The sequence below is a fragment of the Anomaloglossus baeobatrachus genome, chromosome 4 (genome assembly GCF_048569485.1).
Source record: "Anomaloglossus baeobatrachus isolate aAnoBae1 chromosome 4, aAnoBae1.hap1, whole genome shotgun sequence".
In the NCBI taxonomy this organism is placed as follows: Eukaryota; Metazoa; Chordata; class Amphibia; order Anura; family Aromobatidae; genus Anomaloglossus; species Anomaloglossus baeobatrachus.
In genome coordinates this window covers 638,699,873-638,724,012 of record NC_134356.1, presented here as the reverse complement: position 1 = coordinate 638,724,012, position 24,140 = coordinate 638,699,873, and the positions used below count along the sequence as shown (strand labels likewise).

At 50.2% G+C, this 24,140-nt stretch overlaps 1 protein-coding gene across 1 annotated transcript in view; it reads left to right on the top strand.

Moving 5' to 3' along the window:
* XPO7 (exportin 7) overlaps positions 1-18,064 on the top strand; it is a 170,789-nt gene extending 152,725 nt beyond the window's left edge. The window contains 7 exon segments of the mRNA XM_075346454.1: positions 709-791; positions 908-1,122; positions 7,978-8,116; positions 8,200-8,360; positions 9,970-10,068; positions 10,172-10,299; positions 17,489-18,064. Coding sequence (XP_075202569.1) covers positions 709-791; positions 908-1,122; positions 7,978-8,116; positions 8,200-8,360; positions 9,970-10,068; positions 10,172-10,299; positions 17,489-17,582 — 919 coding nt within the window. The 3' untranslated portion in view covers positions 17,583-18,064.
* The last annotated feature ends 6,076 nt before the right edge of the window (positions 18,065-24,140 follow it).

The following is a 24,140-nucleotide window of genomic DNA, read 5'->3' as shown; positions in this document are numbered from 1 at the left end:
AAGCTGTCACATTGAGAGGAGTGAAGGAGCCAGGACTGGAACGCATGTATAGAATACAGTATGGTAGACTGTGACCCGGTGACGAGTGTGACTTTAGTGTGATCTCTCCTGTACAAGGTGTTATAGAGAAGAACAGGCTGCAGATACAGAGCGCAGTGCAGACCCGGCTCATGCTCTCCTCTAACAAAAGCTGTGAGCTCGATGAAGACTCTGCTCCCCCTCGTACTCATAGTTGGGAGCTCTATAATCTGGGAAGTACAGATCTATGTACTTGGTAAAGCACTTTAGCATCTTTCTTCTCCACGAAGACAGTAAAATAGGGTAATTAATCCTGTGAGCGAAATACGCTCCTTCTATGCCTCTTGAACTCCAAATTAATAAAATTTGTTTTACAAAGCGCTCAGGAAACCATTGCAGCACACACACGCTTTGTGGTGTACTCAAAGTTTCTGCTTCATTACATCATGTGACTAGTTTATATAGTACCTCAAACAAAGAAATAACTCCTCCGAACTATTCACCAATTAGAGCAGTATGGGCGTGAACGAAAATGGGAAACCTCCCCACTCATCAGTATTAGCTGAATCCTATAACATCATTAGTTATAAGACAAGATTGTTTCTGTTCTCTCACAATCCTAATACATCTCTACTATTGTCCATCTTGAGCCTTCCACCTTGTTGCTACCTGTGACTTTATCTCCTTCAGGTCACAGAGGTTACAGTTCGACGTCTCATCGCCAAATGGCATTCTTCTGTTCCGGGAGACCAGCAAAATGATCACCACTTACGGTACTGCCTGTGGTAGCCTTATTTTTTGAGTATTTTTATTTTTTTCCCTCTAGACCCAATCGTATATTCTTTATATACAGGTGACAATGAACGGGTATCTTTGTTTTCACCATCAGGTAACCGGATCCTGACGCTAGGAGAGCTCCCGAAGGAGCAGCTGTACGTCCTGAAGTTGAAAGGAATTTCCATATGTTTCTCGGTGCTAAAAGCTGCTCTCAGTGGCAGCTACGTTAATTTCGGGGTCTTCCGCCTGTACGGTGATGAAGCTCTGGATAACGCTCTTCAGACCTTTGTCAAGTTACTGCTGTCTGTGCCACACAGCGATCTGCTGGTAAATAGCCTTTGCAAATTGTAATTAGTACTTTTGTAAATGTCCAGTGCAGTACCTAAGAAACGGAGTCCGCTCCCTTAGTATCAAGTGTGCTGACTGTCAGTCATTACATGTCTCACCCCTGAGTTAAAAGGAACCTGTCACCACTTTTTTGGCCTATAAGCTGCGGCCACCACCACCATGCTCTTATATACAGCATTCTAACAAGCTGTATATAAGAGCCCAGGCCGGGGGTACAACATAAAAAACACTTTATAATACTTACCTAAAGGTCGCGCGGTTGGCCTTATGGACGTCTCCATTGTCCGGTGCCGGCGCCGCTTCTTTCGGCCATCTTCGTCCTCTTTCTGAAGCCTGTGTGCATGACGCGTCTACGTCATACACACTCGCCGGTCCTGCGCAGGCGCACTACAATACTTTGATCTGCCCTGCTCAGGACCTGAATGCCGGCGAGTGTGGATGATGTCGGACCCGTCATGCACCGCGGCTAGAGAAGGAGCACAAAGATGGCCAAAAGAGGCGGCGCTGGCACAGGACAACGGAGACGCCCATAAGGCCAACCGCGCAACCTTTAGGTAAGTATTATAAAGTTTTTTTTATGTTATATCCCCGGCCTGGGCTCCTATATACAGCATGTTAGAATGCTGTATATAAGAGCCCGGTGGTGGTGGCCGCAGCTTATAGGCCGAAAAAGTGATGACAGGTTCCCTTTAAAATAATCTCTGGAAGCAGATTCTATAGATCTTAACAGCTCATTTGCACATTAAAAAAACGGATTTCTCTGGTATAAGACACAGATCGTAGATATCAAGGTGTCATTTCTTTGTCGCTCCATTGGGAGACCCAGACAATTGGGTGTATAGCTTCTGCCTCCGGAGGCCACACAAAGTATTACACTTTAAAAAGTGTAACCCCTCCCCTCTGCCTATACACCCTCCCGTGCATCACGGGCTCCTCAGTTTTATGCTTTGTGTTGAAGGAGGCACACATTCACTCAAGCTCCCAATTTAGTCAGCAGCAGCTGCTGATTGTATCGGATGGAAGAAAAGAGGGCCCCCAACAGGGCTCCCGGCATGCTCCCTTCTCACCCCACTAAGTCGGCGGTGCTGTTAAGGTTGAGGTACCCATTGCGGGTACAAAGGCTGGAGCCACATGCCGTTTTTCCTTCCCCATCCCTTAGAGGCTCTGGAAGAAGTGGGATCCTAACCGGTCACCATTGACTGGGACCGGGCTCCCTCCGCAGCCCCTGGGGGAATCTGCCGGACAGGGGACTGGGTATCATCAGGGACAGGCCCTGCATCTAAAAGGTACTCTGTGTCCCCTTAGGGACGGTGCATGGAGCGCCTGTGTAACAGACGCTGCAGCGGCTGCTGTTTTTTTGTGACGACCGGGACTACCGCGCCGACCGCGCCTGTTTGCCGGCCGCGTTATTAAATTTAGTCCCCGGCTTCTGCGGCCTAGTACCATAACTCCCGCCCCCGGGCCTGCCAGTCAGGGGTAAGGGCGGGACGGTTGACTGGACGTCGGCAGTGAGGGCTGGAGCATACTTAGGTGTCCTCCTCCCCCCTCACTGAGCACTGTGGGGCACCAGATTCCCACACTTTATTAGTCACCGCCCACGGCTCCCTCCTCCCCTGAGAGCTCTGGCAGACATTTTTACAATCACTTCTGCCGGTGGAGGATTTCAGAACGAGCTCTGCAGCTCTGAGAGGCCCAGGCAGGGAATCTGGTGGACACACAACCGCTTTGGGCGGTCGGTAAGCCACACCGGTTAACCGGTGCTGGCCCCCCTAGGGTGCCGAAGTGTATATATATATATATCTTTGTATACATTTCTCTGTTCGGCCGCATGGTTTTGCTTTTGGCTATGTACCCTCACTGATCACTCTCAGAGGAGACAACAGCATGTCGTCCGCAAAGAGCAAGGGTGCCAAGGCACAGGCTTATTTTGCAACCTGTACCTCTTGTGCGGCTCTGTTACCTGCAGGTTCCACCTACCCTCACTGTGTGCAATGCTCGGCCCCTGTGGCACTCACTCAGCCGGAGCCTCGGGCACTGGTGGGGCCCTCGGCTCAGGTAGAACCGCCAGCTTCCACTGTCCAGGTGGCAGGGACAGAATTTGCAGTTTTGGCTGAGAAACTCTCTGAGTCACTTTCACAATCCATGGCTCAGTCTATGGACAGATGGTCTGCTAAGATACTAGAAGCCTTGCAGTCCAGATCGGTAACACAGGCCCTGGGCACTGTGAGTTCATCGCCCCCAGGCCCCTCTCGGTCGGCGCAGCAGAGTGCTCCTGGGGTGACACCTAGGTCCCACGGGGAGGACTCCGACACGGACCGCAGTCCCAGACCGGCTAAGCGGGCTCGCTGGGAACCTTCCCCGACTTCATCACGCTGTTCGGGGTCTCAGCATGAGGACTCTCTGGAGGATGAAGAGGAGGTCGCAGCTCAGGGCTCTGATCCTGACGTTGCTCTCAATCTGGATACACCTGAAGGGGACGCCATAGTAAATGATCTTATATCGTCCATCAACCAGGTGCTAGATCTTTCTCCCCCACCTCCACCTATAGAGGAGTCGGCTTCGCAGCAGGAGAAACACCAGTTTAGGTTTCCCAAACGTACACGGAGTGCGTTTTTCGATCACTCTAACTTCAGAGATGCTGTCCAGAAGCACAGAGCATTTCCGGACAAGCGCTTTACTAGGCGCCTTAATGACACACATTACCCCTTCCCCCCCTGACGTAGTTAAGGGTTGGGCTCAGTGTCCCAGGGTGGATCCTCCAGTCTCCAGACTGGCGGCTAGATCCGTAGTATCAGTGGCAGATGGATCATCGCTCAAGGATGCCACTGACAGGCAAATAGAGCTCCTGATGAAATCCATCTATGAAGCCATAGGCGCGTCTTTTGCTCCGGCCTTTGCAGCCGTGTGGGCACTCCATGCTATCTCAGCTTGTCTGTCTGAGATTAATGCGGTCACACGTACCTCTGCTCCGCAAGTTGTGTCTTTGACTTCTCAGTCGTCGGCCTTTTCGTCCTACGCCATGAACGCCGTCCTGGACTCTGCGAGCCGTACAGCGGTAGCGTCCGCCAACTCGGTGGCAGTCCGCAGGGCCATGTGGCTACGCGAATGTAAGGCAGACTCTGCTTCCAAGAAGTTCTTAACCGGTTTGCCATTTTCTGGCGACCGTTTGTTTGGCGAGCAATTGGATGAAATTATTAAACAATCCAAGGGAAAGGACTCGTCCTTACCCCAGTCCAAACCAAACAAACCTCAGCAACGAAAAATTCAATCGAGGTTTCGGTCCTTTCGGCCCTCAGCCAGGTCCCAATCTTCCACGTCCAACAGGTCAGAGAAGGGCCAGAGGAACTCTTCTGCATGGCGGTCTAAGTCACGTCCTCCAAAGACCGCCGGAGGAACCGCCTCCAAGGCGGCCTCATGACTTTCGGCCTCCCCAAACCGCATCCTCGGTCGGTGGCAGGCTCTCCCGCTTTTGCGACGCCTGGTGGCCACATGTCCAAGACCGATGGGTGAGAGACATTCTGTCTCACGGTTACAGGATAGAGCTCAGCTCTCGTCCTCCGACTCGTTTCTTCAGAACATCTCCGCCCCCCGAGCGAGCCGATGCACTTTTTCAGGCGGTGAACACTCTGAAGGCAGAAGGAGTTGTGATCCCCGTTCCCCTTCAAGAACGTGGTCGCGGTTTTTACTCCAACTTGTTCGTGGTGCCAAAAAAGGACGGATCATTCCGTCCCGTTCTGGACCTCAAACTGCTCAACAGACACGTGAGAACCAGACGGTTCCGGATGGAATCTCTCCGCTCTGTCATCGCCTCGATGTCCCAAGGAGACTTCCTAGCATCAATCGACATCAGGGATGCTTATCTCCATGTGCCGATTGCACCAGAGCATCAACGCTTCCTGCGTTTCGCCATCGGGGACGAACACCTTTCTTAGACGATCTCCTAGTCAAGGCACCCTCCCGGGTGGCATGTCAACACAGCCTGACCATTGCTCTGGAGACTCTCCAGAGGTTCGGGTGGATCATCAATTTCCCAAAGTCAAAATTGACACCGACCCAATCACTGACTTACCTCGGGATGGAGTTTCATACTCTCTCAGCGATAGTGAAGCTTCCGCTGGACAAACAGCGTTCGCTGCAGACAGGGGTGCACTCTCTCCTTCGGGCCCAGTCACACCCCTTGAGGCGCCTCATGCACTTCCTAGGGAAGATGGTGGCAGCAATGGAGGCAGTTCCCTTTGCGCAGTTTCATCTGCGTCCACTTCAATGGGACATTCTCCGCAAATGGGACAGGAGGTCGACGTCCCTAGACAGGAACGTCTCTCTTTCACTGGCAGCCAAAACCTCTCTTCAGTGTTGGCTTCTTCCCACTTCTTTGTCGAAGGGAAAATCCTTCCTGCCCCCATCCTGGGCTGTGGTCACGACGGACGCGAGTCTGTCAGGGTGGGGAGCGGTCTTCCTCCACCACAGGGCTCAGGGAACCTGGACTCCGACAGAGTCCTCCCTTCAGATCAATGTTCTGGAGATAAGGGCAGTGTATCTAGCCCTAAAGGCGTTCCATCGGTGGCTGGAGGGCAGGCAGATCCGCATACAGTCGGACAACGCCACGGCGGTCGCGTACATCAACCACCAGGGCGGCACACGCAGTCGTCAAGCCTTCCAAGAAGTTCGGCGGATTCTGCTGTGGGCGGAAGCCACAGCCTCCACCATCTCCGCAGTTCACATCCCGGGCGTAGAAAACTGGGAAGCAGACTTTCTCAGTCGCCAGGGCATGGACGCAGGGGAATGGTCTCTTCACCCGGACGTGTTTCAAGAGATCTGTTGCCGGTGGGGAACGCCGGACGTCGACCTCATGGCGTCTCGGCACAACCACAAAGTCCCGGCATTCATGGTACGGTCTCAAGATCACAGAGCTCTGGCGGCGGACGCATTAGTTCAGGATTGGTCGCAGTTTCGACTGCCTTATGTATTTCCTCCTCTGGCACTGCTGCCCAGAGTGTTACGCAAGATCAGGTCCGACTGCCGTCGCGCCATCCTCATCGCTCCAGACTGGCCGAGGAGGTCGTGGTACCCGGATCTGTGGCACCTCACGGTGGGTCAACCGTGGGCACTCCCAGACCGACCAGACTTGCTGTCTCAAGGGCCATTTTTCCATCTGAATTCTGCGGCCCTCAACCTGACTGTGTGGCCATTGAGTCCTGGCTCCTAGCGTCCTCAGGGTTATCTCAAGATGTCATTGCCACTATGAGACAAGCCAGGAAACCAACGTCCGCCAAGATCTATCACAGGGCTTGGAGGATCTTCTTATCCTGGTGCTCTGATCAGGGTTTTACCCCCTGGCCGTTTGCCTTACCCACTTTTCTTTCTTTCCTTCAATCCGGAATGGACAAGGGTTTGTCTCTCGGCTCTCTCAAGGGACAAGTATCGGCGCTTTCCGTGTTTTTTCAAAAGCGTCTAGCCAGGCTTCCGCAGGTCCGCACGTTCCTGCAGGGAGTTTGCCACATAGTCCCACCTTACAAGCGTCCGCTGGAACCTTGGGATCTTAACAGGGTGCTAACGGCTCTTCAGAAACCACCTTTCGAGCCGATGCGGGATGTCTCTCTATCACGCCTTTCGCAGAAGGTGGCCTTCCTAGTGGCAGTCACATCACTTCGGAGAGTGTCTGAGCTAGCAGCGCTGTCATGCAAAACGCCCTTCCTGGTGTTTCACCAGGATAAGGTGGTTCTGCGTCCGGTCCCGGAATTTCTCCCTAAGGTGGTATCCCCTTTTCATCTCCTTACCTTCTTTTTGCCCTCATCCAGTTCACCAATGTGAAAAGGATTTGCACTTGTTAGATCTCGTGAGAGCACTCCGGCTCTACATTTCTCGCACGGCGCCCCTGCGCCGTTCTGATGCGCTCTTTGTCCTTGTCGCTGGCCAGCGTAAGGGTTCGCAGGCTTCCAAGTCAACCTTGGCTCGGTGGATCAAGGAACCGATTCTCGAAACCTACCGTTCTTCTGGGCTTCCGCTTCCTTCAGGGCTGAAAGCCCATTCTACCAGAGCCGTGGGTGCATCCTGGGCATTGCGGCACCAGGCTACGGCTCAGCAGGTGTGTCAGGCGGCTACCTGGTCGAGTCTGCACACTTTCACGAAACACTATCAGGTGCATGCCTATGCTTCGGCAGATGCCAGCCTAGGTAGGCGAGTCCTTCAGGCGGCGGTTGCCCACCTGTAAGAGGGGGCCGCTTTTCGGCTCTTTTTATCGAAGTATTCTTTTACCCACCCAGGGACTGCTTTTGGACGTCCCAATTGTCTGGGTCTCCCAATGGAGCGACAAAGAAGAAGGGAATTTTGTTTACTTACCGTAAATTCCTTTTCTTCTAGCTCCTATTGGGAGACCCAGCACCCGCCCCTGTTCCCTTCGGGCTGTTGTTCTTTTGTGTACACATGTTGTTCATGTTGAATTGTTCTTTTGGTTCATGGTTTCAGTTCTCCGAACATCCTTCGGATTGAATTTACCTTAGACCAATTTATAAGTTTTCTCCTTCCTGCTTTTGCACCAAAACTGATGAGCCCGTGATGCACGGGAGGGTGTATAGGCAGAGGGGAGGGGTTACACTTTTTAAAGTGTAATACTTTGTGTGGCCTCCGGAGGCAGAAGCTATACACCCAATTGTCTGGGTCTCCCAATAGGAGCTAGAAGAAAAGGAATTTACGGTAAGTAAACAAAATTCCCTTCTTTATTCTGCATGCCCGACGGCTTAGGAGGGTTAATCCTAATTACAGGTTGCCTTTAATGTATGAAACATTCTCAGTTGATCGGTCTGCAGATTATTCTGGATTATTCCTGTTTTGTAGGATTATCCCAAGCTCAGTCAGTCGTACTATTCGCTTCTGGAGGTGCTGACTCAGGATCACATGTCTTTCATCGCCAGCCTGGAGCCGCACGTCATCATGTATATCCTCTCCTCCATCTCCGAGGGGCTGACTGCTCTGGGTAAGCAGGGACCTGGATACGTGTCTGTGTATTGCCATCATGTTGTACGATTTCCTAATTCATCGCATGTCTTATGTCCACAGACACAATGGTGTGTACGGGGTGCTGCTCCTGCCTGGACCACATAGTCACATACCTCTTTAAGCAGCTATCTCGCAGCGGGAAGAAAAGAGGAGCGCCGCCGCCGCAGGAGAGCGAACGCTTCCTACACATAATGCAGCAGCACCCGGAGATGATCCAACAGGTGACTCCTCAATCTCACATACTGTGTTGTAAAATATTCCATAACAGCAGGCTAGAAAGTGTCACCTCCTGGGGGTCATATTATGTAGCAAAAAATACCCTGTTCCCCTGAATATAAGACCTACTCCCAAAATAAACACTAGTAGGATTTTTTTAATATGCTTAAAATATACGGCATTTTTGTTTTATAAGAGGCACACCAAATTTAGAGAAAAGTAAAATATGGGGTCCGTCTTATAATCCGATGGTGACTTACCAGAGGTGGGCGGCGGTGGTGTTGGAGCAGGGTCGGAGGAGACAGGGGCAGTGCTGACGTAGGGCGATGCTGCCGTCAGTGCAGCGGGTGTCCCAGATGCTCGCTGCGGCCGGCAGCGCTTTGAGGCAGGTGGAACATCCAGAAACTGTCGGTGGTGCGGGCTTCAAACATATGGCACTTGGACTCGGCGCATGTGCAGTCTGAGCTCTCTGCTCAATCACAAGCCGAGATTTCCTCTGCGCACACGCCATTTCTGGGTGCCATTTTCCTTCAGCTCGCTGGGAGATCAATGGACCGTTGGTGGTGCGTGCGCAGATGAGATCTTCAGCAATCTGCGCACGCTCCGACTCCTGGCGCCATTATTTGATTCCGCCTGCGCCGCCGACATTTAGGATGGTTGCTCCTGCCTCACCGCCCGCAGCAGAGTCCACAGCATCACCCCTGCCTTCTGTGACCCCTCTCCAGCACACCCTGTTAATCTACATTTGGCTTATAAGACACACACCTCATTTTCCTCCTAAATTTTTGGGAGGAAAAGTGCATCTTATAATCTGAAAAACACAGTAAGCCCTACTCCAAAATCAAGCCCTAGTTGCAATTCCATAAGGATTTGTTCAAGCAGCTAAAAAAAGTTTAAAAAAAATACAGCAGGTTAAAAAAAAATTGCACTCACCAGACCCCCAAACATTTGGCAAGTGCCGATGGTGGATGGGCTCTCACACAGAGATCTGTGTCACTTTCAGGTCCCTCACCGTTCCAGCTGCATTGCACTGCAGCTCTCACAAACAGATCAGGTACCAGTATCACTCTGAGTGATACTGCTTCCAGTCACCAGGGGGAGCAACCGCCGCAGAACGCAGGGAAACCTGACAGCGAGGCAGATTTGTATGTGAGAGCCCATTCACTTGCCAACTCTTAATTGTTTGGGGTCCACCAAGATTTGGGAAAATCAGGAACCGTATTAGATTTACCATCTGGGTTAATTAAAGCAGACATGTTGCCCAATTTAACAGTACTTTATACATCTTTGCCCTGATGTGGCTGGTGTACTCACTTTAATTAATTTCCGAACAGCTGCACAATCCTGATATTAAGATGAGTAATTTATGAATCCAGAGGGAAAAACTTCCAAAGGATTTTGCATCGATTTGCAAAGTAAGTACACCCGCACCATCAGGTTTGAGATCTATTTATGATGCATTGGTGATGGATCCGCTTTAAGCTAACACCAGGCAATATGTATGAGCAGGATAGGACACGGGGGTGTTGCAGACTGTGTTGGCACATAGGTAAGTCTGATCTCACCTGTCCGATGCAGTCTTATTGTATAAGCTCCTCTCTCTTACACCCCCAGATGCTTTCCACGGTTCTCAATATCATTATCTTTGAAGACTGTCGAAATCAGTGGTCAATGAGCCGGCCACTGTTGGGCCTGATCCTCCTCAACGAGAAGGTAACAAGTTCACGCCTCAGTTATATATACAGGTTTTGGGAGGGGGGTTCGTTCTCAGTCATCTTTAACGTTTTTGTTGTATTGGGTTTTTTTTGGCTATTAGTATTTCTCGGACCTTCGGAGAAGCATTGTAAGTAGTCAGCCCCCGGAGAAGCAGCAAGCCATGCATCTTTGTTTTGAAAACTTAATGGAAGGAATTGAGGGAAACCTCCTCACAAAAAACAGAGACAGGTTAGTAGGGTCAAAGTGGCCTCCACCTCGGGCAAATTTCCCCTGACAAAAGGGAGAAGGAAGAAAAATTAAATCGAACACCTGTTCCCATCACTGGGGGGCGTAATGTGCTCGTCTAAGAGCCATGTACAGCCAGCTGCTTACACATTGCCCCCTAGTGGTGGCAGCAGGAAGCCAAGGTTTCGACCATATGTGTGTCTGTAATGAAGAAATGGGACATTAGAAAAATGCTCCACATCGTTTAGGTACATGGGTTAAGAAAAAGACCCCCCACCCAAAAAAAAAAAGTATTACAGAAACATAGTCCAGGGTTATATAGGTCGAGTAATTTTACATTTGGTTTATCGGTGTCTGTTTTTCACTTTTTTTTTTTTTTTTAAAAAAAAATGTGTTTCTGTAAAATTATTTTTATACATTGGACACTACTATTTCTTTGTCGCTCCATTGGGAGACCCAGACAATTGGGTGTATAGCTTCTGCCTCCGGAGGCCACACAAAGTATTACACTTTAAAAAGTGTAACCCCTCCCCTCTGCCTATACACCCTCCCGTGCATCACGGGCTCCTCAGTTTTATGCTTTGTGTTGAAGGAGGCACACATGCACACAATGCTCCACATTTTAGTCAGCAGCAGCTGCTGATTATATCGGATGGAAGAAAAGAGGGCCCCTAACAGGGCCCCCGGCATGCTCCCTTCTCACCCCACTGAGTCGGCGGTGTTGTTAAGGTTGAGGTACCCATTGCGGGTACACAGGCAGGAGCCACATGCCGTTTTCCTTCCCCATCCCTTAGGGGCTCTGGGGAAGTGGGATCCTAACCGGTCATCCAGCCACTGGGACCGGGCTCCCTCCGCAGCCCCTGGGGGAATCTGTCGGACAGGAGACGGAGTATCGTCAGGGACATGGCCCTGCAGCTACAGGTACTCTGTGTCCCCGTTGGGACGGTGCATGAAGCACCTTGGCCTCAGACGCAGCTGCGACTGCGGTGTGGATTTTTTGTCTGGGACTACCGCGCCGACCGTGCCTGTTTGTCGGCCGCGGTTTTTTACTTTAGTCCCCGGCTTTTGCGGCCTAGTGGGTTAAACTCCCGCCCCTGAGCCTGCCAGTCAGGGAGAAAGGCGGGACGGTCGGTATGATGCCGACAGTGAGGGCTGGAGCACACTTCGCTGTCCTCCGCCCCCCTCACTGATCACTATGGGCCACCAGGTTCCCGCACTTTTGCGGTTCCGCCCACGGCTCTCTCCTCCCCTCGGAACGCCGGCAGCCATTGTTATAATTCTGCCGGTGGAGGGTCTCAGAATCTGCGATGGTGGCAGCAACCGCTCTGGGAGAGGGGGATCCTAACCGGTCGCCATGCACTGGGACCGGGCTCCATCCGCAGCCCCTGGGGGATTCTGACGGACAGGAGACTGGACATCATCAGGGTCAGAGCCCTGCATCATAAGGTACTCTGTGTCCCCTGAGGGACGGTGCATGCAGCACCTGTGTTACAAATGCCGCAGCGGTTGCTGAGTAGTTTGTGAGACTGGGACTACCGCGCCGACCGCGCCATGTTTGTCGGCCGCGTTTTTAAATTTAGTCCCCGGCTCTTGCGGCCTAGTACCATATACCCGTTCTCGGGCCTGCCAGTCAGGGGTAACGACGGGACGGCCGACTGGACGTCGGCAGGGAGGGCTGGAGCATACGTTGGTATCCTCCTTCCCCCTCACTGAGCACTGTGGGGCACCAGTTTTCAGGTGCTGACCCCCCTTGGTGCCGCAGTGTATATATATATATGTTTATTTATATGGTATATGATCTCACTGTTCGGCAGCATTATTTGCTTTTGGCTGTATACCCTCACTGATTACTCTGCGGACGACATGCTGTTGTCTGCTCTTAAAGAATAAGGGTGCCAAGGCACTGGCTTATTTTTACAACCTGTACCTCTTGTGCGGCTATATTACAGGCAGGGTCCACATACCCTCATTGTGTACAATGCTTGGCCCCGAGGGCACTCACTCAGCCGCAGCCTCCGGCACTGGTGGGACCCTCGGCCAGGTGGTACCGCCGGTTTCCACTGCACAGATGACAGGGACAGAGTTTGCATGTTGGAATCAGCAAATCTCTGAGTAGCTTTCACATTCCAGGACTCAGTCTATGGACAGAGGGTCTGCTAAGATACTGGAAGCCTTGCAGTCCAGACCGATAACACAGGGCCAGGAAGCTGTGAGTTCATCGCTCCCGGGTCCCTCTGGGTCGGTACAACAAGGGGCTCCTGGGGTAACACCCAGATCCCATGGTGAGAACTCCGTCACGGACCGCGGCCTCTGATAGGCTAAGCGGGCCCGCTGGGAACCTTCCCCGACTTCATCAGGAGTGCGTGTTTCGATCACTCTAACTCCAGAGGGGCCGTCCAGAAGCACAGAACTTTCCGGACAAACGCTTACTAAGCGCCTTATTGACACGCGTTACCCTTTCCCCCCCTGACGTTGTTAAGGGTTGGGCTCAGTGTCACAGGGTGGATTCTCCAGTCGCTATGCTGGCGGCTAGATCCGTAGTATTAGTGGCAGATGCCATCTCTCACGAATGCCACTGACAGGCAAATAAAGCTTATGATGAAATCCATCTATGAAGCCATAGTTGCATCTTTTGCTCCAGCCTTCGCAGCCGTGAGGGCACTCCAAGCTATCTCAGCTTCTCTGGCTGAGATTATTGCGGTTGCACATACCTCTGCCCCGCAGGTTGTGTCCACTTCTCAGGCGTAGGTTTTTTCGTTCTACGCCATGAACGCCGTTCCTGGGCTCTGCGAGCCGTACAGCGGTAGCATCCACCAATTCGGTGGCAGTCTGCAGGGCCATGTGGCTACGTGAATGGAAGGCAGGCTCTGCTTCCAAGAAGTTCTTAACCGGTTTGCCATTTTCTGGCGACCGTTTGTTTGGCGAGCAATTGGATGAAGTTCCTAGACAGTCCAAGGGAAAGGTCTCGTCCTTGCCCCAGTCCACAGGTTTCGGTCAGTTCGGTCCTCAGCAAAGTTCCGTTCCTCCACGTCCAACAGGTCAGAGGAGGGCTAGAGGAACTCTTCTGCATGGCGGTCTAAGTCACAAGGCGGCTTCCTCATGACTTCGGCCTCACCAAGACCGCGTCCTCGGTCGGTGGCAGGCTCTCCCGCTTGTGCGACGCCTGGTGGCCACATGTCCAAGACCGATGGGTGAGAGACATTCTGTCTCACGGTCACAGGATAGAGCTCTGCTCTCGTCCTCCGACTCGTTTCTTCAAAACATCTCCGCCCCCCGAGCGAGCCGATGCACTTTTTCAGGCGGTGAACACTCTGAAGCCTCGATGTCACAAGGAGACTTCCTAGCATCAATTGACATCAAGGATGCTTATCTCCATGTGCCGATCGCACTCGAGCTTCAACGCTTTCTGCGTTTCGCCATCGGGGACGAACACTTCAGTTCGTGGCACAGCCATTCGTCCTGGCGACAGCCCCACGGGTCTTCACCAAGGTCATGGCAGCAGTGGTGGCGGTCCTACACTCTCAGGGCCACTCGGTGATCACTTACCTAAACGATCTTCTAGTCAAGACACCCTCCTGGGTGGCATGTCAACACAACCTGACCATTGCTCTGGAGACTCTCCAGGGGTTCGGGTGGATCATCAAATTTCCAAGGTCAAAACTGACACCGACCCATTCACTGACTTGCCTTGGGATGGAGTTTCATACTCTCTCAGCGATAGTGAAGCTTCCGCTGCATAGTCAGCGTTCACTACAGACAGGGGTGCAATCTCTCCTTCGGGCCCAGTCACCCCTTGAGGCGCCTAATGCACTTTCTAAGGATGATGGTGGCAGCAAGGGAGGCAGTTCCCTTGCGCAGTTTGTCTGCGTCCGATTCTATCGGACACCGCAAATGGGACAGGAGGTCGACGTCCCTAGACAAGAACGTGTCTCTTTCCCTTGCAGCAAAACCTCTCTTCAGTGGTGTCTTCTTTCCACTTCCTGGGCGAAGGAAAAATCCTTCCGGCCCCCAGCTGAGGCTGTGGTCACGACGGACGCGTGTCTGTCAGGGTGGGGAGCGGTCTTCCTCCACCACTCGGCTCAGGGAACCTGGACTCCGACAGAGTCCTCCCTTCAGATCAATGTTCTGGAGATAAGAGCAGTGGATCTAGCCCTAAAGGTGTTCCAGCGGTGGCTGGAGGGCAGGCAGATCCGAATTCAGTCGGACAACGCCACGGCGGTTGCGTACATCAACCACCAGGGCGGCACACGCGCAGTCGTCAAGCCTTCCGAGCAGTTCGGCGGATTCGGCTGTGGGCGGAAGCCACAGCCTCCACCATCTCCGCAGTTCACATCCCGGACGTAGAAAACTGGGAAGCAGATTTTCTCAGTCGCCAGGGCATGGACGCAGGGGAATGGTCTCTTCACCCGGACGTGTTCTAGAGATCTGTTGCCGCTGGGGAACGCCGGACGTCGATCTAATGGCGTCTCGGCACAACAACAAAGTCCCGGCATTCATGGCTCGGTCCAAGGATCACAGAGCTCTGGCGGCAGACGCGCTAGTTCACGACTGGTCGCAGTTTCGACTGCCTTATGTTTTTCCTCCTCTGGCAATACTGCCCAGAGTGTTACGCAAGATCAGGTCAGACTGTCGCCGCGCCATCCTCGTCGCTCCAGACTGGCCGAGGTGATCGTGGTACCCGGATCTGTGGCACCTCACGGTGGGTCAACCATGGGCACTCCCAGACCGACCAGACTTGCTGCCTCAAGGGCCATATTTCCTTCGGAATTCTGCGGCTCTAAACCTGACTGTGTGGCCATTGAGTCCTGGCTCCTAGCGTCATCAGGGATATATCCAGAGGTCATTGCCACCATGAGACAGGCCAGGAAACCAACGTCCGCCAAGATATATCACAGGACTTGGAGGATCTTCTTATCCTGGTGCTCTGATCAGGGTTTTACTCCCTGGCCGTTTGCCTTGCCCACTTTTCTTTCTTTCCTTCAATCCGGAATGGACAAGGGCTTGTCTCTCGGCTCTCTCAAGGGACAAGTATCGGCGCTTTCCGGTCCCACCTTACAAGCGTCCATTAACACCCTCGGATCTTAACAGGGTGCTGACGACTCTTCAGAAGCCACTTTTCGAGCCGATGCGGGATCTCTCTATCTCGCCTTTCGCAAAGGGTGGCCTTCCTGGTGGCAGTCACATCACTCAGAAGAGTGTCTCAGCTAGCAGCGCTGTCATGCAAAGCCCCCTTCCTGGTGTTTCACTAGGATAGGGTGGTTCTACGTCTGGTCCCGGACTTTCTCCCTAAGGTATCCCCGTTTCATCTCAATCAGGATATCGTCTTACCCTCTTTGGGTCCGCATCCAGTTCACCAATGTGAAAAGGATTTGCATTTATTAGATCTGGTGAGAGCACTCCGGCTCTACATTTCTCGCACGGCGCCCCTGCGCCGGTCTGATGCGCTCTTGTCCTTATCGCGGGCCAGAGTAAGGGATTTCAGGTTTTCAAGTCAACCTTGGCTTGGTGGATCAAGGAACCGATTCTTGAAGCCTACCGTTCTTTTAGGCTTCCGATTCCTGCAGGGCTGAAGGCCCATTCTACCAGAGCCGTCGGTGTCCTGGGCATTGCGACACCAGACTACGGCTCGGCAGGTGTGTCAGGCGGCTACCTGGTCGAGTCTGCACACTCTCACGAAACACTATCAGGTGCATGCCGATGATTCGGCAGATGCCAGCCTAGGTAGGCGACTCCTTCAGGCGGCAGTTGCCCACCTGTAAGAGGGGGCCGTTTTTCGGCTCTTTTTATCGAGGTATTCTTTTACCCACCCAGGGATTGCTTTTGGACATCCCAATTGTCTGGGTCTCCCAATGGAGCGACAAAGAAGAAGGGAATTTTGTTTACTTACCGTAAATTCCTTTTCTTCTAGCTCCTATTGGGAGACCCAGCACCCGCCCCTGTTCCCTTCGGGCTGTTATTCTTTTGTGTACACATATTGTTCATGTTGAATTCTTCTTTTGGTTCATGGTTTCAGTTCTCCGAACATCCTTCGGATTGAATTTACCTTAGACCAATTTATAAGTTTTCTCCTTCCTGCTTTGGCACCAAAACTGATGAGCCCGTGATGCACGGGAGGGTGTATAGCAGAGGGGAGGGGTTACACTTTTTAAAGTGTAATACTTTGTGTGGCCTCCGGAGGCAGAAGCTATACACCCAATTGTCTGGGTCTCCCAATAGGAGCTAGAAGAAAAGGAATTTACGGTAAGTAAACAAAATTCCCTTCTTTCTAGTTTCCTTTTGGAGGAGCATTTAAATAAATTTTGTTAACATTATTTCCCCTGCAACTGGGGCTAGTATATTATACCGGGTTACAGAGGAAATACAGCTTTTTGGCAACATAGCAGAGCAGTCTGATTCTCCTAGGACTCAACAGCTACTGCTCCCTCTCTAGACCCAGTGATCACATGACCACTGAGCACGAAGGAGAAAGTCCCATGAGCGGTTTCTATTGTATACACAGCGATTGTTCACTACTGCGTATACAGGGATAGAGAAGGCAGAAATTACTTCAAACTATTTGTGCCTGTTCTGGACGGAGCTCGACCGTTTTAGCACGTCATTTCAGAGTAGAACGCGGAGGTATCTCAATATACATACACGCTCAGACATGAGCTGTTTGCTCCAGTATACTGAGCTTGTGCGCCCCCTGCCGCCTGTGCTGAGCTTGTGCGCCCCCTGCCGCCTGTGCTGAGCTCGTGCGCCCCCTGCCGCCTGTGCTGAGCTCGTGCGCCCCCTGCCGCCTGTGCTGAGCTCGTGCGCCCCCTGCCGCCTGTGCTGAGCTCGTGCGCCCCCTGCCGCCTGTGCTGAGCTCGTGCGCCCCCTGCGCTGAGCTCGTGCGCCCCTTGCCGCCTGTGCTGAGCTCGTGCGCCCCCTGCCGCCTGTGCTGAGCTCGTGCGCCCCCTGCCGCCTGTGCTGAGCTCGTGCGCCCCCTGCCGCCTGTGCTGAGCTCGTGCGCCCCCTGCCGCCTGTGCTGAGCTCGTGCGCCCCCTGCCGCCTGTGCTGAGCTCGTGCGCCCCCTGCCGCCTGTGCTGAGCTCGTGCGCCCCCTGCCGCCTGTGCTGAGCTCGTGCGCCCCCTGCCGCCTGTGCTTAATGCTGTATAACCCCATATGTATGTACAAGCCGGTTTGGTAACCCTTTTTGCCTCTTTCACAGGTTTACGCAAAATCTCTCCGCCTTCCGACGAGAAGTCAACGACTCCATGAAAAATTCAACCTGCGGCCCCAACAGTAATGAAATGATGAGCTGACCTCTCCCCACAGCTCCGGACATCCTCTCCCCACCATCTTTCTCCCCTTGTACAAAAACCCCCGCACATTTTTTTGGTAATGTTTTGAATTCTTTCTACGGACAGGGGACATATATATGGCGAGTGGATCTCTGCCTCCGCCCCCCTCTTTCCACAGCGTGGAGGCGGTCGGGGCGCTGATACGATGAGCGAATGTTAGTCATGCCTGTTCACCTGGACTTGAGCCCCTTATTGATAAATTACAAATATATAAATATATATATATATGTATGTATGTGTCATTTGGAGTGACAAGTAAAATCACCTATACCCCCCCACCCCCTCCCCGTCCACCCCACAGATTCCCCTCTCCCCCCCTCAGCGTGGATGAACGGAGGAGTGGCAGAGCATTGCGTTGTTAGAGTGAAGCTCTGCAGAGACTGCACTTAAAGAGTGAACAGGTTTTGCAAGGACATTTTGTAATAAACGATCCTGTATACTGAGGGACGCAGCCCTCTCACTGCTTTTATTTTGACTGTGGGGGTGAATAATTCGCAGCAGACGCCATTTAGCTCCTCTCTCTCGTTGGATCTTTGGCGCCACCTAGATGCAACCAGAGAGAATGCAGCCCACCGATCAGCGCTTACACAGCTCACACCCCGGAGTATTGGGAGACCAGCGGTGCTTAGGATAGTCAATAGTTGCCTCACCGGTTCTGGATGGATCAATCAGAACTGGGTACCACAATGTTGCGGCCAAAAATTAAGGATCTCAGATGCTCCCCATTAATGAATTGAACCCCATTAGGGCTACGTGCACACATATCTATTCCGACGGTGGAGGTGCTTCACGGAAAAGTGTCAGTCTCTTTTTTTTTTTTTTTTTCTGAAGCCGCTTCTCTGGCCATTTTGCCTTCGTTAAAAAAAAAAAATATATATATATATATATATATATATATAATAAATAAAAAAAATAAACTGAATAAATAAAAAAACATAAAAATAAAATAAATTAAAAAAAAATTATATTATATATAATATAATTTTTTTTTTAATTTATTTTATTTTTATTTATTGTTTTGTTTTTTATTTTATCTATTTATTTTTTAATTTATGTTTTTTTTTTAACGACACTTTTTCAGAGGTTTTTTTATTTTATTTTTTTGTTTGGTTTTTTTTAGGGGGGAGTGTATCTATTTTTGAAAAAACTGCTTCACAAACTCCTGAACAACTTTTGCCGATTTCTATGGGAAAGCCACAGTTTTTCTGCGCTTTTTTTTCCCCCGATTCCTGGAGAATTTTATATAAAATAAAATACCTGGTGGGTGGGGGGGGGTGGAAAAAAGAAACTTCGGTTCACTTTTTTTTTTTTTTTGAAGGGGTTCTGAAGCAAACCTCTCCAAACCAGGCACCGAACTATCAAAAGGTTTCATAGAACAGGAGCCGATAGCTCCTCGAAAAGTCAAAACTCTCGTTAAAAACTCTGCAAAATGAAACCAGTGTGCACAGACCCTAAAACTTCTTCCAAGTACCTTCAGAAATAGAAAAAAAAGTGTTTCTTGAAGATGTTTCTGCTTGAAAAACTGATATTTTTTGACAGACTGCATATTTTACAGCATTTTTATTTTTTTTCCCCTAATCTGAACTGATTTTAGAAAGAAAAATACAATAAAAAAAATCATTAAATGCATGTATTTTTGGCTAAAAATAATTTTTGCAATTGGTTGTCATTAAAAATGTTGTACCGTTTGCCTTCTATAGCCTTTGTTCCACTTTTTTACGGGATATAGAAGGAGTTAACTGAGAATCCATGAGTGAGCTGCTTCTGACAGGAGGTTCCGTAACTCGAATCTTCTTTCTGAGCTCCGCTCAACTAATTTTTGATAAAATTCAGGTCAAGTTTAATTCGGTCATAAGCAAAGAGGAGCTCAATAGAAGGCACATGAGAGTTAACGGAGAATCTATCAGTGAGATCCTACTCAAGCGAGTGTTTAAAATACTCCTCTTTCTGTTTCTGAATTCCCCTCTGTTGATTTATGGCCAGGTGAAAGTTGTGCTGAAATTTGTGGCCATAAATCAGCTGATAGATAGTAAGGCCGCTCTCACATCAGCGGTATTTTGCCGGAAAGCCGGATCCGGCACAAATGCATTTCAGTTCCATTCATTCACAATGGTATCGCGGCAAGATGCGGTCACATGCGGTCGCGATACCATTTTAAATTAAAGGGAACCTGTCAGCAGAAATTTTGCACTAAACCTAAAAGATTCCCCCTCTGCAGCTCCTGGGCTGCATTCTAGCAATGTTCCTGTTGTTCTTGTGCCCCCTTTCTGACCAAAATAAAGACTTTATAAAGTGGTACCTTTTTGTATTCAGATACTGTAAATGTGACACGGGGGCGGGCTGCCTGGTGTCCATTATTCTGCCTCCTGCCGCTTTAGGCCGTCCCCCATCGCTCATTTCCATAGCTGTGGTCACCGCCCAGTGCTCCAGAGGTCTTCGCGCATGCCCAGTGCCTATCTCTCGTGCATGAGCACTGTGCCCAGTGTCACCACTGGTGACGTGTGCGCAGGCTTTAGATTATGGGCGGCGCTTTGATATTCATTATCAAGTAACCGCAGTAAACAAAGGAGGCAGAGGGGGAAAGCTTCGTTCTGCGCAAGCGCGGGCCTGCTGACCCCACGTTACCTCTTTCCCATCTTGCTCTGAGGCAGGAAATAGATGGGAGGAGCGCGGAGCAGGACACCACCGATCAGGATTAGACGCAGGAGGCAGAGGGGGAAAGCGCAGTCACGCGATTATGGGCGGTTACTTGGTAATGAAAATCAAAGCGCCGCCCATAATCTCACGCCTGCGCACACGTCACCAGCAGCCCGCCCCCGTGTACCGTTTACAGTATCTGAATACAAAAAGGTACCGCTTTATAAATTCTTTATTTTGGTCAGAAAGGGGGCACAAGAACAACAGGAACATTGCTAGAATGCAGCCCAGGAGCTGCAGAGGGGGAAGCTTTCATGTTTAGTGCAAAATTTCTGCTGACAGGTTCCCTTTAATGGAGCTGAAACACATTTGTGCCGGATCCGGCTTTTTGGCAAAATATCGCTGATGTGAAGCGAGCCTAACTGGGACGATACCAGTTAAAAATAGTGATGGGCGAATAATAACTATTCGGGTTCGGATTATTCGCAATGAACCCCAAAATACTATTCCGGTATTTGTTACAAATAACGAACCTAATGCAAGTCAATGCGGAACTCGAGCATTTTTCTTGCCGTGACGAATACTGGAATAGTACTCGGTATTCGGTAAGTAGAATCCGAACACGACTAGTTACTATTCGCCCATTGCTAGTTACAAACTCTCCCGTCAAAAGGAGCTCACTGATAGATTTTCAGTTAACTCATCATCCTAAATCTGAGCTCCTGTTGGCTGATTTGTAACTACATAAAACTTTGAGCTGGACTTATGAAAGCCGCTAAAGGGGAGCTTATAATAAAGACGATTACACTCAAACTCCTCTTCAGTCAGAAGGAGCTCACTGATAGATTTTCAGTTAACTCATCTTCCTATTTCTGAGCGCCTGTCAGCTGTTTATGTGGCTACATAAAACTTTGAGCTGAACTAATGAAAGCAGCTGAGAAGAACTCATAAAAAAGACAAGACTGAAACTCTCCAGTCAGAGATGGCTTACAGTCGGCAATAGACCATGTAATGCAGAAGATATAGCAGGCAAATAATGCAAAATGTATAATGAAACCCCATTGCAAAAATGATTTTTAGCCAAAAAAAAAAAAATCACTTAAAGGGAATCTGTCAGCAGGTTTTTGTTATGTAATCTGAGAGCAGGATGATGTAGGGACAGAGACCCTGATTCCAGTGATGTATCACTTAATAGGGTATGAGTTGTGTTTTATGAGCAGGAGATGATCACTACAAGACTGTGTCTCGTGCCGCCTACTCTAGTGCTTTGTGTAACCCCGCCCCCAGCACGATCAATCAGGACTGTGGGCGGGGTTATGCACGGCACTCTGCTACATCTGCAGCAAACGGATTATCAAAATGACAGCAAGCAGCTCAACAAGTGATACATCGCTGGAATGAGCATCTCACCCCCTACATTATGCTCCTCACAAATCACATAGAAAAACCTGCTGACAGATTCCCTTTAAATAAAGATAAATTGAGGCTGAATATGTCCACGCCCTTCCAGCAAAAAATGATTGATGTAAATGCACGTTGCGGCTTCGTGAAGATCTGACTCTGGGCAGCGTTGCCTCCTTCCTCAGCGTTGCAGGCAGTTTTCTTTGCATGGGTTTACAATAGCGTTTGTTTTTTCTAGTTTGTATCATTTAAAACGTGTTGCGGTTTTTTTTCTGCCGTATTACAGAATTTGAACATCTTTTTACACTTTCATGTTCTGTAGTTCCTCTGTTATTCCTCCTGGAAATCTGAGTAAAGCCAGGTGTTACCATCTGGTGGGGGTGTGTCCTTTTCCACTGTCCAATCAGAGATGATTATGTAGAGAGGCACGCCCCTCCTTGTCAAAGGAGAATGGTTAAACCCTGTTGGCAATCGTCTCCTTCATTTCTAGGAGGGATAACTGAGGAACGGCACAACGCAGAGTTATAAGAAAAGATGCTCCAGAATTGACATTTCATGGAGAATACAAGTATTTACTAAAATAGACCAGTCCGGGGTAGTCACTCCTCCCCTTTAACAAGTATCTACACGTCTAAGACGATATTTGATATTTTTGTTTCTCTTTGTGGCTTTGGTGGGGGTCTGGGACCCTCACATATTGCTCAAGACTAGTGATAGGCAACCACTAAAATGCTCGGTCCTCGAGTCGAGCAGGTCAGATGCTCAGAAAGTGTGCGACTGGAGTAACGAGTATAATGGAAGTCAATGCTTAGGCAGTTCAGGTCTCCATCCACATACAGCCAGCCATAAACAGAGGATTTCCAGGGAAGGGAGGGTGTGGGTTTTTTTTGATGATAATTTTATTCATTTATATAGCGCTATTAATTCCACAGCGCTTTACATACATTGGCAATGCTGTCCCCATTGGGGCTCACAATCTAGAGTCCCTGTCTGTAAGTCTTTGGAGTGTGGGAGGAAACCCACGCACACGGGGAGAACATACAAACTCCTTGCAGATAGTGTCCTTTGTGGGATTTGAACCCAGGACCCCAGCGCTGCAAGACTGCAGTGCTAACCACTGAGCCACCCTGTTTTGATACACTACATCTGGAAACGTTTTTACCTCCAGTGAGGGCCACTCCGAGACGGCAACTGGCTCTCACTGGGGCCACCGGCTCCCATCATTCAGTGAAGGGAGGTAGCTTTTTGTGTTCTTGTTTCATGTCCGACACATCTGAGCACCCCAATGCTCAATTGAGGGCCGAGCACGCTCACTCATCTCTACTCCAGACCCCTGAGGAGCGCACATAGAGCGGAGCATGGTTTCAGGAGAAAGCCTATGACTATGTAGTCCATGCTGTGCTCGCTCAGGCATCTTCTCATGGAGGTGTGCACTTACAAGGGGTCTTTTGACCAATTGGTTGGGGGTTCAAGATCCTGGAAATGCACCTATCTGCTGGCAACAAAAACATCAAATACTGCCCCAAATGTTTAGTTGAGGCTCATTTAGACATCAATGACCACAGTGCAAGGGGTCTCCTGACCTGAACTCAGAGGAGACCCACGGCCAGTCTATGCATGGCGGTTCAATCACAGACTAATTACCACGGATGTCTGAATGAGCCCTTATTCTTTCAGGTTCAGACATGCAAGTTTTTAAGGCACATTACAACCTAGACAAGACCCCAAACCTGCGAGAAACATGGACTCAAAAGGGGTGGTCCTAGTGGTGGTCAACCCCTTTAACATAGTCGGATATGCCATGCACCAATGGTCTCCACACCTTGCCTTTGTTGCAAAACTACATCTCCCAGTATGCTCTACTTGCTAGTGGTTGTAGTTTTGTAATAGCTGGGGACTACGACGTGATCTAGAGAAGAATGTAAGTTACATATTGCTGTTGTACTGAGTATATGGAAAGCTTTCTGCTAAATAACAAGACTGTGGCCCCCGCAGTGTCTGGATCCAGCTCTTACTAGATAATTATGGAGCGGTCACGTAAAGTCTAATCAGGATTGATACTAACGTCCTATAGGGAGGAGATTGACCTGGACTTATAGCGCCACCTGGTGGAAAACAACGAAGTTAGCATTTTTATCTTGAAAACGGAACAAGGTAGAGAAAAAAAGTGAATTACAACGTTGTAGGGCATCATCAATTCAATACGAATCGACACCTTGCATACAGAAATGCTATGATTAGAATGTGTAAAACTCACAAGGCTGCGGACGTGAAGCGATACCTCATGGAGACCTTCCTACAAGTCATTGGGTATGGTGGCTGTGTGGAGTGGCCTCCACGGTCACCTGACCTGACCCCATCTTTCTGTGAGGTCACATTAAACAGCAGGTGTATGCGACCCCTCCACCAACATTGCAGGACCTACGACGACGTATCACAGATGCTTGTGTAAACGTGTCACCTACCATTTTGCACAACGTG